General features: G+C 36.4%; 1 protein-coding gene across 8 annotated transcripts in view; it reads right to left on the minus strand.

Moving 5' to 3' along the window:
• The window catches only part of RFX3 (regulatory factor X3), a 263,742-nt gene extending 250,928 nt beyond the window's left edge, over positions 1-12,814 (minus strand). For 2 of the 8 annotated variants that reach the window (XM_044756503.2, XM_014827698.3), the window contains exon 1: positions 12,545-12,814. Coding sequence is in view for 1 of the 8 variants with exons in the window: in XM_070495996.1 (XP_070352097.1) it covers positions 11,273-11,294 (22 nt within the window). In the remaining 7 variants the exon portion in view is untranslated. The other 6 variants (XM_014827700.3, XM_014827699.3, XM_070496001.1 and 3 more) reach the window with 4 other exon arrangements.
• Between the last annotated feature and the right edge of the window lie 4 nt (positions 12,815-12,818).

Here is a 12,818-nt window from a genome sequence, read left to right on the forward strand (position 1 = left end):
ACCAAAAACAAATAAATAAATATTTCAAATTACACAGCTTTAAGAACAACAGAAGGTACTAATTGTTAAATCTGTGTGATGGGAACATGAGGGTTCATTACACTGTTCTCTCTACTTCAATGTAAGTGTTTTTTGTTTTTATTTCCACAAAGATTGGCACCTGGGCTAACAACTGTTGCCAATCTTCTTTTTTTTTCTGCTTTTATCTCCCCAAACCCTCCCTGTACACAGTTGTATATCTTACTTGCACGTCCTTCTAGTTGTGGGATGTGGGACGCCTCCTCAACGTGGCCTGACAAGCAGTGCCATGTCCGCGCCCAGGATTCGAACCCTGGGCCACCGCAGCAGAGCGCACGAACTTAACCACTCGGCCACGGAGCAGGCCCCTCAATGTAAGTTTTAAAAGTTCCAAATTAAGAAAGTTTTAAGAATATATACATTTATGGTACTCAGTTTTCCACTATATACTGGCTTCCCAAATGTAAACTGCTTTAGATATTAGATAGTCAGATATCCCAACTGAATATACTAATTTTGTATATTTTGTATGCTATTATATTGTATAACTTTTTAATAATAAAATAATTACAAGAAGCTCTAAGGCAATATCTCCACTTAATGCTTTTCTATATACAACATTATCAGTGAAATCCCATACAATAATAGTCAAAGGTCCCAGAGCCTTATTATAAATATTTCCAACAAATAAAAACACAAATGTGATGTCCATAAAAAAACTTAAGTACAATCTGTTCCTCAGCCTCCTCTATTAGTTAAATTACAGTAAGACAAAAAAGTGATATTCATCCAACAATTATTTTACCATTCATACTTTGATTTACCCATCTTACCTTATTTTTACCTTTATTTCAAAATTCTCCACTAATTTCATCTAACGTCATTTTCGATATCTCCTCCTGCACTTCTTTTTTATCTTTACTGATTCCCAAATCTCATCTCTGTCACTTTTGTAGCCTTCTACAATTTGAAACCTTAAAAAATATGCCCACATAGCTGGGAATACGCAATTGTGTATCTAATACCTCATTGCTCTCTTTTCTTTCAAACCTTAAAATCCAATAGAAATCTAAGTCATTTTGGGATTCCTAAATTAACCAAACTAGTATTGGCATTAAATACACATTGATATAAATCCTTTAATTCCTCATTCAAAAGTAAAGCTAAAGGACAACAACATAAAATTACAATCTTAGAGACTAATACATCCAATTTTCTCTTAGGCCTCTCCTAGAATGTTTCTGAATCAAATATTAGAAATAACGTTAATAGTAGTAGTGGTAACATTACCAGCTATGCTGAATATGGCAAACTGGCTTTCTTATACAGTCCCTAACGACCCTTCTTTCTTTCTACCTTGTTCTAAGCATTGTTCATACTCTAGTTTTTCCAATTACACAATCCTGCCCCAATTTACCCTCATTCGTACCCTATTCCTTCAGATCAGGGAGTTGCCCTGGGCATGGGGTGTCATCTGTTGGCATTCTTTCTAAGGTCTGTAAATCAAAAGGTAAGCTGGAACCTCAAAGCTCACATATGATGCACCACCCAAGACTGTGCTGTAAGATTTGGGAAATTTCAGACAGTAATGTAAATTAACAAAAATATAATATAACAGAGAGGCTTATATTATCCAAGAAAGAAGGTTTTACTTCAAAGTGCATCAAGGCAGCAGGACTGGAGATGAGTGAAGTGTGAGGATCACTACAATGATCTCCTTTCACAAATTACTCTGATCTACATCTCCAGTCCATGGTCACTTGCATTTCCATTAACACCAATAAATGCTCAAGCACGTCTAACCCAATCAACATAGTAAAATAAATCACTGTCCAATTTCAAAAATAAAATCCCACCTCACTTCCAAGCCATATGGTTACCAAACCTTTGCTGAAATATAAATCCACATCTATTATACAGCTGTACTCATTCAACATTATTTCAAAGGTTTCAAATTTCAAAACCCAGCAGACTCCTAAAAATAAAGGAACAGATCAAATATTGACCCAGTAGCATAATACCTTAATCTACTATAATTGACACAAATTACAACTTTTGTCTTTGACTATAATTTAATTCAACTTAAGCATTCATGGCCTTTGGTAACTAAAGGTAGCCTCTAAAAGCCATCATATAATCTGAGGCACTATTAAAAATTGTTCCCAAAATCACTCAAAGGTCATTCAAAGAACTTCAAACATTTCCCCAAATTTTCTTTGCCTCAAAAAAATAGCAGTAGAGTGGTTACAAGACATGTATAATGTAAAAACTAGTAAGCAAACATGGCATTGATAGAATTTCTCAAGCACCAAGTGAACAGTACATTAATATGACTTTCTCAAGGTCTACAAACATATACACAAACATAACATCTAAGCTAAACTCAATTTTTCTTACTATAAGTACACCCAAAAAATATAAAGTGACCTTTAAACAAAATGTTTAAAAATGTCCTTTATAAGTACGTAATAGGATCATGTTGTAAAACAAAATCTAACCTTATCTGGTGTCTAAGTATTAATTTTTCATGTTAGGTTTTCATTGTGGCACATCAAAATACATACTGTACATTTAAAATGGTAAAGGTGATTTTCAGATCACTAATATAGTATCTTTTCATGTGTTTTTTTATTAATGACTCTTATGCTGACAATTCACTAAAACTCATCTCCAAGACTGTCATCAGAGATAATCAGATGCCAGTCAGTGAAAGCCTGATGTGACAGATTATACCCTTTGGTTCTTGAAGATGTCAGCCTAAATAGGAGCAGGGGAAAACCCTAAGTTCTACTGCAAAAAAATATATCCACAAAAAATCTACCCAAAGCAAAATGAAGAGAGGTGAAGTTAAGGCATCATTTCCATTATCTGGCACAGGAACCAGATTTTCTCACTACTCCTTTCTTTTATTCCTACCTTTCTAAAGCTGTGCATGACTAAATCACAACATAGGCTCCTCAGAAGGATATTACTGCACATCCACTAACGTACTAAGGGATAGACATATACAGACAAAGTCAGTCTTGCGGAGAAAAAGAATGACTGACAAAAGTAATAAGATGCCTATCCTCACAAAGTATATGTACTCTGCACAATACTAAAGCAGAAAAGGAATGAGAGCTGGAAGAAACATTGGATCACCTGAGTTGATTCTGTCTCCCCACTCCCCGTGCCCCCGATCCCCACCTCAACCCCGTTCCGTTGCCCACCAAAACTTCACAGTCCAGGAAAACGAACTGGGTAGAGGACGCAATGTACTGGTATTTAACAATGGAAACAGGATATGATTTCTAAATGTATCTGCTTCTTCCTGCCTCCCTCCAGCAACCTCCCTCACCTCTCCACAGCTAAAGCATGGAAGAAAGAAACCCAGCTGACAAGCAAAGAGTTTCTAAAATGGTTTTGCACATTAAGATAAACTATGCTGACTGAAACGGAAGAGGGCCAGATACACTTACAAGGATGATAGTTATTATATTGAAATGTATGAATGCCGTCAAGTATTTCAATCTGAAAGTAGTTCAAACACTTAGATATGTTTATATCAATAAAAAATAATCATTCAAGAAAATATAAAAGCAACAATAATTACCATCTATTAATCTTTCACATACTCCTTATTAGATTGGTAAAAGAGGTGAGATACAGCAGAATATAAGACTTATCTTGAACTGATACAAACATGCTTTCTTTCATAGTCTGCAATGTTCTAAAATCTTGATAAGTCCACTTGCCAAATTAACATTAAGGTAAAATTTTATGAAAATGCACACTTCTTACCAAAGGACACAATTTTTCTGCTACCAAACCTGAATAAAAAGAATGCTTATCCAAGTACAAACAATATTCAGAAAAAAGAAAAGGAGTAAGTATTACCATTAGAAAAATATAAAAGAATATTAATGTGGATGATGACAATGCTTCCCAGGGTGGGGCCCCAAAGTAGTCCAAATGCCCTCAGAACTTGCCTAGACTCCTGCACAGGACTTTAGTTCTTTTCAAACCAGCTGAATAGCATGAAGGAAAGAAAAAGTCAAGGCTTTAATACCTGGGGAAGAAATGAAAAATGAGATAAACAGAAACCTAAATTAATTTTCATTGCTTCTGATGAAAGAGAGAGCTCCCGTTATTTTTCCTTCTCTCTCTGTCATATTGCCTATCCACATACTTGGGAAATTATGTCCTGTTTTAAATATCCCATTGGTGAGCAACAGGCAGGAGCCCCAACTGTCAGACACTTGTCTGGCACACAGACACAGAGGAGCTGGCTGGGCAGGCGCTCAAGCTGGGAGACTCAGCTCATTCCTACGTGGGTGAGGAAATCAGGGTATTTGGCCACAACTCCCTACACGGGCCACTGAAATGGCAGAACCTTCTGAGACTGCCATAGGTATGGTCATTATGCTAGACCTAGGCTCTGGTTTTTCCTTTGTTGTTCTTATCAGAAGAAACAATAGGGAAGCAAAATGCTAGCCTTTGAGTCCATTGGAAAAGGAAACATCAATTCCTGACTCCCTGTTGCTGGCATGTTTCCCTTTTCCCAGGGCCAACCTTGCCATGGAATTATAGACCGTTAGTGCTGGAAAGGACTTTAGAGATCACACAGCCCTACTGTTTCACTTTACAGATGGAGAAACTGAGACCCACAGGGTTTAAGTGACTAGCTAAGGTTTTACAGTTTGTGGCCGACTGAGTAACAGAACAGAACCTCTGTTTTCTCCTTTTTACTTTCCTTGGCTGGCACTTTAGAAGATCTTTATTTCTCAGCCTAGTCGCCCTCTCTCCTTTCTCTTTCCACATCACCTCTCAATATATCTGTCTCCCCTAACCAACTAATGTACTTTTATTTTCAGGCCAGCTGCCTTAATCTGTTTTCCTGGGCTCAGCTCCTGTTAGCCCTTCCCCATTTCTGCCTCAACAGGAAGCACCAGGAACCTCTGGCAGCCCGGAAAATTTACCGTTAAGAAAGGCAAACAGATTGGTTTCTAATAAAAGGAGTGAAAAAGAATAATACAGGGGTTAAGAGTCAGCAACGGGCAGGCATATGTGATTGTGCAAACACCATATTTTTGGACTAGACTAGAGATTTAACCTAAAGTGCTTAGCCAGAGGCCAGTACATAGCCAGGTGTAGAAAGGGAACCTCTTGGAGCAAACTCACGCTGGGTTACATCATTAGTAGAACAAGGATATGTACTTGTTTAAGAGGGCAGTCAGATGCAGAGAAATTCTAAGGAAAAAATACAATAGATAATTGAAATTGGTGATGATATACAACCTTATCATCTAAGTCACATTTCCTAGCCTTTTCCCAAAAGTTCTTTTAAAAATGTGTGTGAAGGGGCTGGCCCTGTGGTCAAGTGGTTAAGTTCGTGAGCTCCGCTGCAAGCGGCCCAGTGTTTCTTTGGTTCGAGTCCTGGGAGCAGACATGGCACTGCTCATCAGGCCACGCTGGGGCAGCATCCCACGTGCCACAACTAGAAGGACCCACAACGAAGAATACACAAGTATGTACCGGGGGGCTTTGGGGAGAAAAAGGAAAAAATTTAAAAAAAAAAAGTGTGTGAAATTCATCAGAGAAAGGAAGCAGAGAAGGTGGCTGAGCTGAAAATCTGCCTACTTCATATGTTGGGGCTAATTATCTATAAAAATAATGTAAAAGGAGTTGTATAATTAATTAAACACTTAACAGAAGTGAGGAGGATGGAAGCAGGTAAAATGAGGGAGGCAGGTAAAAAGCCTGTACAACACACAATGCTTCGGCAGAAAAGATGATACACGGTACTAGGCAAATTTTCAACTGTAATGTATAAATCACATTTCCAGTTTGAGAAAGATCAGGGCTATTTAGATCACTCTAAAATGAGAAAACATCTCATTCTTAGTCAAAATGCTTAGAAAAAAATAGCAAATTACTAAATTTCAATTTTGGATATAGCAGCCAACTAAAATGAAAGGGAGCCAAAGGTGACATTTTTCCTCTATAATTTCATACCACATGTTTTACTATACAATGTTCCAAGGTTACTTTATACCTCAAAACTGGAGTTGGCAAATTACTGCAAAATTACTTATTGCCACACATATACAAGTAATGATGATCTCACACATTTTTCTACCATTAGTAAAATAACAATGCTAAGCCATGCATTATAAAACTGTAGAATAATTCCTTGATGAACTCATCTTTATACTATTTATTATTTTTATATATTAATGACTGTATTTTGTATAAAGTTTATAAATAGGGTTCAAAATGTTTTCAAATGAATTCATGTATAACAGCTGTGAAAAAGAAAATATAAATTGGACAATGAAATGGACAATGGGAAGAGTTTATGAAATGTTGCATCATTAGTTCTCAGTCCGAGATTGCTGGATTAGGAGATCTATCCAAATATAGTAAGAGAAATCCATTACAATGAGGCTGCAGAGTAAAAGCAAAATATAACTTTGGGCATCCTACTAATTCAGTGTAATAACAAGACTGGTTATCAAATGGTAATCCAAACGTATGGTTGATAGCTTTGTGTCTTTGATTTATTTTTAAAAGGGAGGAGAAGAGAATAATTATTTAATGAGTACAGATGGTGGGCAAAGTCTTTCAGAATTTAGGGGCACTGGGAAGGAGATGGTCGGAGCATATTAAAAGGCAAAAAGATTAGAACGGGTATCATCTCAGTATTCCCTAATGATAAGAGCCAACATGTAATGAACACGTATTCTCTGCCAAATACTGAGCAAAGGACACTACATGAATTATCTCTTTTAGTCTTCACACAACCCCATAAGGCAGGTAAGATTGATCCTATTTTTCAGATGAGAAAACTGAGGCTAAGTGAAGCTAAATAACTTGTCCAAGGTCCCACAGCTAATAAGATTATCTGAAATCTGACTCCAAAGCCTGTGTTCTTAATCAATATACTTCTCCCATTGATCTATTTAAAGAAGAAAACATATACCTATTTGATACTCTATACTGGAATTTTTTAACTGACTCATTTTCACTAAGTACATCCTGTACTTTGATATGAAATATAAAATTTCAAATATAGCGGTTTTGAAACAACGTCATATAATACACTTTAAAAATCTTAGTGGCATAAACAAACTGGTAAACTGCAGGATCACATTTTTAAAAGAAAAATGTCTAACCTATTTTAACAAGACTAGTATTTAAAAGTATTGTTATTCTCTATTGATGCTTTGGATTCTTTGTGACAGCCAATACATGAAGTACTATGTCTTATAAAGGTACTTTAAAAAAAAAATCACATTTTGCTGATTGTGTTTAAATGTGGAATAATAGCATAGATATATCCATTATCTATAGAAAACAGTTTATATGATGTAACTATATCTTTCTAAGCTTACTTGAGGAAGATACTATGAGCATTTCAGTATTTGTCTTTTAGAAAATACACTGCCAAGGAAGGAAAGACAATGATGCAAGAAGAGCCCAAAAGATTGGATCCAACAGTTCTCCTAAAAAACACTCACTGAACAAATATGGAGACACAGAAAGCAATATACGATCACTTGCAGTTTAGTAGTATATGGCACAGAGCAAGGCAGAGAATCTAAAACTTTTCAGATAATAAAGCCAAATTCAATATTCAAACTAGACTGCTCCAATGGCATGAAGTGGAGACCAAATTCTCCAGACTATTTTTAATATTATTATTGTTGTTGATTTAATTAGCCTGATTATTACTACTGCTTATACTTTTGAGGTAGCTTTTTTAGTTTACACCATAAAAAGCATATCACTTAATTATGCCATATAAAAATGTTCTAAGAATGTATAATATATTGACGTGCCGACAACGCCAAATTGACAAGCACAAAGCCACACTCCCAAAATAATATAATTCTCAGGTTAAACTAAATTTTTAAGACTGAGATTGAAATACCTGCATATGAAAATAATCAATGTATATGCCTATAGGACTCATGCTGACATTAAGACTATGTCAAAGATATCAATCTTGACATTGTTTTATGTTGTGCTAATATATATTAGCAGAGAGAGAGAGACAGGTCTTGATATAAAACTACCAATTAAGACAGTATATTAAGTTTAAACTCCACAGAAATAAGGCTATTATATGCTTGAATGCATACATAATTAAAATTTTTGTTTAAATAAAAGTTATAATCAGTTAACATTCTTAGTGATAACAATCTCATGCTGCAAACAGCACAGCACCCTCTGGTGCATCTGTTATGAGATGTATAAAATTCGCACAAAGGATAGAATCAGAGTAAAAATGAACCTTAGAAATCAATAGGTTGATACTCTTTTATTTACTCCAGCACATATTTTTAAACATTGAGGCTCAAAAACAATTTTCACTTAAAAAGAGCACTAAAACTTTATAGTAACAATTGAAGTCAGGAAAATGATTTTGTTTAAAAATATATAAAATAATGAACCAACAAAAACAATACTGGTTTCCAACATTTAACATTCACATTAAAATAATGCTGTCCCAAAAAAGTTCTTTGAGTGTGGGATGGCAAAAGTTAACTTGTCCTATTAACCAAATTTCACTTTACTTAAATCTGCCTTGGCTTTTTGCTTCAGATAAATATGATTAAATTGTAAAGTACTCCTGAGTACTTTTTTTGGATTCACAGGGAATTTACCATTACTTTTAAGAATTTTTAAGGTGTTTTGTGAAAACATCTGCGACTTATACAGTATGAAAATAGAATGATATTCAGATATAAAAAAGTTATGTTAATTACGAACCTTAATTTGAATTGTTTAAAATTTTTACTTAAAAAAAAAAAACTCCTCCTAGGAAAATAATTAACTCCAAAAGTATATTTTACTAAGTTAAAGCAAAGGATGCCACCTGCTTTAGAGAGTCCTTTTGTGAACCACTGGAAGTCCCAACACAATGCATTAGAAATAAAAGTGACACCTGTTTAAAGCTGCCATCTGTCCTAACAAGCCAGATTTAGTCAAATCCACTTAATCTTGGATTTCCAAAATATGGGAACACTATGCACCTGTGAATTGAGAGGAATTTAAAATCTGTTTTGCGATGCCTGCTGGGAATCTATATGAAAAAGTTAAAGGCAAATGATTCCATTAGGGAAACTAAGTACTTATTTTTAAAGTAACTGGAAGTAGAGGATTTTTAGCTGCATGCTCAGCATAGAAACAAAACAACAACAACAAAAAACTAGCAGACTCTTCATAATTTAAAAATTAACTTCTTTGGTATTCTCATTTCTTATAACATAGTCTCACTATAGGCACCAAGAACAAAGTAACATTCCTATTAGACTGTTTAGGAAAGTTTTGTTTGTTTTTTAACCCTTCCCACACATCTGATGCTACATGCACCCTTTTAAACCCACACACATTTTATAATTTGAAAAGCAAAATCATACTCCATCTACTGATTTCTTCCGTTGGAAGTTTAGAGGAAACATACACACCATCAACTTTCTCAAGAATTATGAAACGTTACCAAAAAGTAATACATATCATTTAAATAATACATTGAATCTATCTTGACTTATGATTCATTCATTTTTTAATTGCTAATTTTTTAACGGTAAAAAATTTACCACATTAAATTTGTTTAGGATAAAAAATTTGTTTAAGGTTAAAGTATATTAAACTTATAAACTATAAACCTTTCATTTGAGTACCTGAGTATAAGACTATTTGAACACTGGAGAAATAATATATTATTTTTTAAATTAGGCATAACTGCCTCATATAATGAAAACATTGTGGAATGATGTATTTTAGGAATGCATTTAGCTTACTATGTTATACATGTAAATGTACTACATAAATATGCCTAAATTGCTTAATGCAATTCACAGGCAAAATAATCTAAAAAAGATTGAGATAGACATTATGACATATAACAAATCACAGATATTCAGCCACTCAAAACAAATTACAAGTGACTCCTATTTAATATTTTAGTTTCAAAGCGTGGTCACTTTCACAGATTTCCATTAGCCTAAAAGCTGATAAGGCATGAGAATAGCAATATATAATAAAGTCCCTCCTAGGAAAAATATCACAGAAAGAATAAATTAACTGCTAAGTATTTATTCTTGCATTAAATGTTAAATTTTATCATTTGTTAGTATTTCTCCTTATTATCTACTCAATCCATATGAATAATGTTGATGTACTTGAGCCCAAAGCATCTCTAACAGCAACTTTATACCACATATGTGCTTTTAAAAATGGATAATAGAATTCAATTTAAGTTCTGTTCTCAAATCAACTTGTGAATGAAAATCTAAATTAGAGAAAACCTGAGAGAGTTGTAATGAGTGAAATGCCTCAGAAAAGTTCTTGAGCATTGCAAATAAAAGTGTTAAACCATAACATTATAGCATATAATCTACTCCACTGAAAATCTATCTTGTAAATGGCATAAGGTCTGAAACTGTCTCAAGACAGCAAAACTCCTATTAACTTCAGAGAGAGTTTTTAGGACCCAGGAGCTTCACCATCCAAAAGTGCTCAGGCATTTCACACTCATCTGAACAGAAAAAAAAAATACAAGTTAGTATTAGAGATCTGCATGAAACCCAGGTTGGGGAGGGGGTGAATAAATATAAAGAAATTTGAGGGCTCTGAGAAAGGTTTCTTTCAGAACAAAATATCATCCTCATTTAAAATAGCAACCACAAGGAAATGAATTGAAAGAGGAAAAGTATTTTAACTCCCAATTCTTATTTTACAAAATATTAGCCTTAATAGCATCACAATTACCCAACCTGCTCATTGACAATCTCAAGAATAATTAAAACTGTCACATTATTCACAGGCTGCTCTGTCAGGTAAATCAATATATGTTTGCTGTTAGAAAGAAGACTATTTAAATAAGTATTTTAAAATTTCAAATTGGAAACTTCAATACATGCAATTATTATAGTACATTATATTTGTTTTAGCACACATTATCAAAACCCTTTACTGATAATGTATTAATTAAACATTCAGCCGAAAAATGAACAAATTTACAGGATCTGTAATATTGGGTTACCTCTAACCAACAGCCCAACTACTAGAGGACCGATAAGTATTCAAATCCACAGAGAAAAATGGATTTTTAAAAGAAAGACTTAAAAAGGAAAAAGTTCTCCTCAGCAGGTTTAAGTCACTGTCCAAAAAGTAAAATAAATAAATTTTGAAAAGTAAATAAGAATATGTTAAGTACACACATGCCTAGATCTTAACAACCACAAAGAAAGTGAAATATACACACGTTTCAAGTTGAGAAGCTTCATACATTCTTTATGAACAACTTGACTTCAATTTCAACTCTCAAAGGAAAATGAGCAGAGAAGATGAAGAAAAAAAACTCTGTAAAGTACCGTAACTGTCACAAATAACATTGTAAACTGAGTTCTCACAAAGCTTCCTTACGTCCTTTCCCTGTTTATCACACACAAAGTCTCATAACCACAATGAAAATTGTTAACACTCCACTGTGGGGAAAGAGGTTCATCAAAGTGAAATGGAACCTCACTACTACCCCTCCCACCTCCACATGAAGGATAAAGCACTGTCAATAACTAACCCAAGTATCACAGATGCCCTGCATCCGGTTTAAACCACAAGCGCGCGCACACACACATACACACACACACACACACACACACCAAAAAAGAGAGAAAGAGAGAGGAGAGAGACTTAAAAAAAAAAAAATCTCTTTGCCAGTGCAGCAAAGAGCCCAGCGAAGAGGCCCCTGGTTTCAATGTGTGTGCAAGGGGTGTGGGGGGAGAAGGAAGGGGGCAGGGAAGAGTGCTGAATGGATATTAAGACTGTTTGCAGCACAAAGAAAACACAGTTTTAAAAGAAAACCGTGCAGCTGATGACGGTAAAAGAAGAGCAGCCCATTTAGCACAAGGCAAAGAGGGGCAAAAATGAAGGGAATAGGCGGTGGGAAAAAGTTCACCGTTGTACGAGGATGAAAATAACAAAACCTTTAACAAGGCCCCACAAGTGAACAACAACAACAACAAAACATCACCTCTTGAGTACCCCCCCCCCGCACCCTGTTGTCTATTTCGGTTTTGAAAGAAGCAGGAAACAAGCAGCTTTGAAAAAGAAGAAAATTAAAGAAAGAAAGGGGAAAAATCCTTCTCTCTTCACCTGACCCTTCTTCTCAGAGCAGACCTAGGGGAGAGCTTCACCATCCGCATCGGCAAACTGTGGCTCCCTCTCCCGCTCGTCTCGGAGCCCTCCGAGCTCCCGCTCCATCCTTGAAGCGCGGCCGCCGAGGGCCGGGGCCGGCGGGCGGGCGGCGCGGCGCCCACACCCCCGACCCAGCCGCGGCGCGCACGGTCCATTGTAAACAAGCCCGGGGGACGGAGCCCCTCGGCAGCGGCGCCGCAGCGGCAGCCCCCGGTGTCAGGAGTGAGACCCCCGCACAGCCACACTCGGCTCGCACACACGGACACACACACGCACGGACACACGCGTTCACACGCATTCACACGCTCCCACACACATGTAGAGACCGAAGAATATTCACCTTGGCTGTGGATTATTGTGGTGGTGTTGGTGGGTGATGGAGATGGTGGTGGTGGGGAGGAGGAGGAGGAAGAGGAGGAGGAGGAGGAGAGGAGTAGTTGTTGTTGATGGGTAACAGTCGCCAGGACTACGGTGACTATGGCGCTTGATTCACAAGGCAACGGTTGCTATAACTCACAAAAGAGAGAGAGAGGGAGAGAGAGAGAGGGAGCGAGAGAGAGAGGGAGACACTCGCACGGGGAGGGGTGGGGAGGGAAGAGGGGAGGAGGCGGGCC

Source organism: Equus asinus, chromosome 23 (genome assembly GCF_041296235.1).
Source record: "Equus asinus isolate D_3611 breed Donkey chromosome 23, EquAss-T2T_v2, whole genome shotgun sequence".
NCBI classification, from domain to species: domain Eukaryota; kingdom Metazoa; phylum Chordata; class Mammalia; order Perissodactyla; family Equidae; genus Equus; species Equus asinus.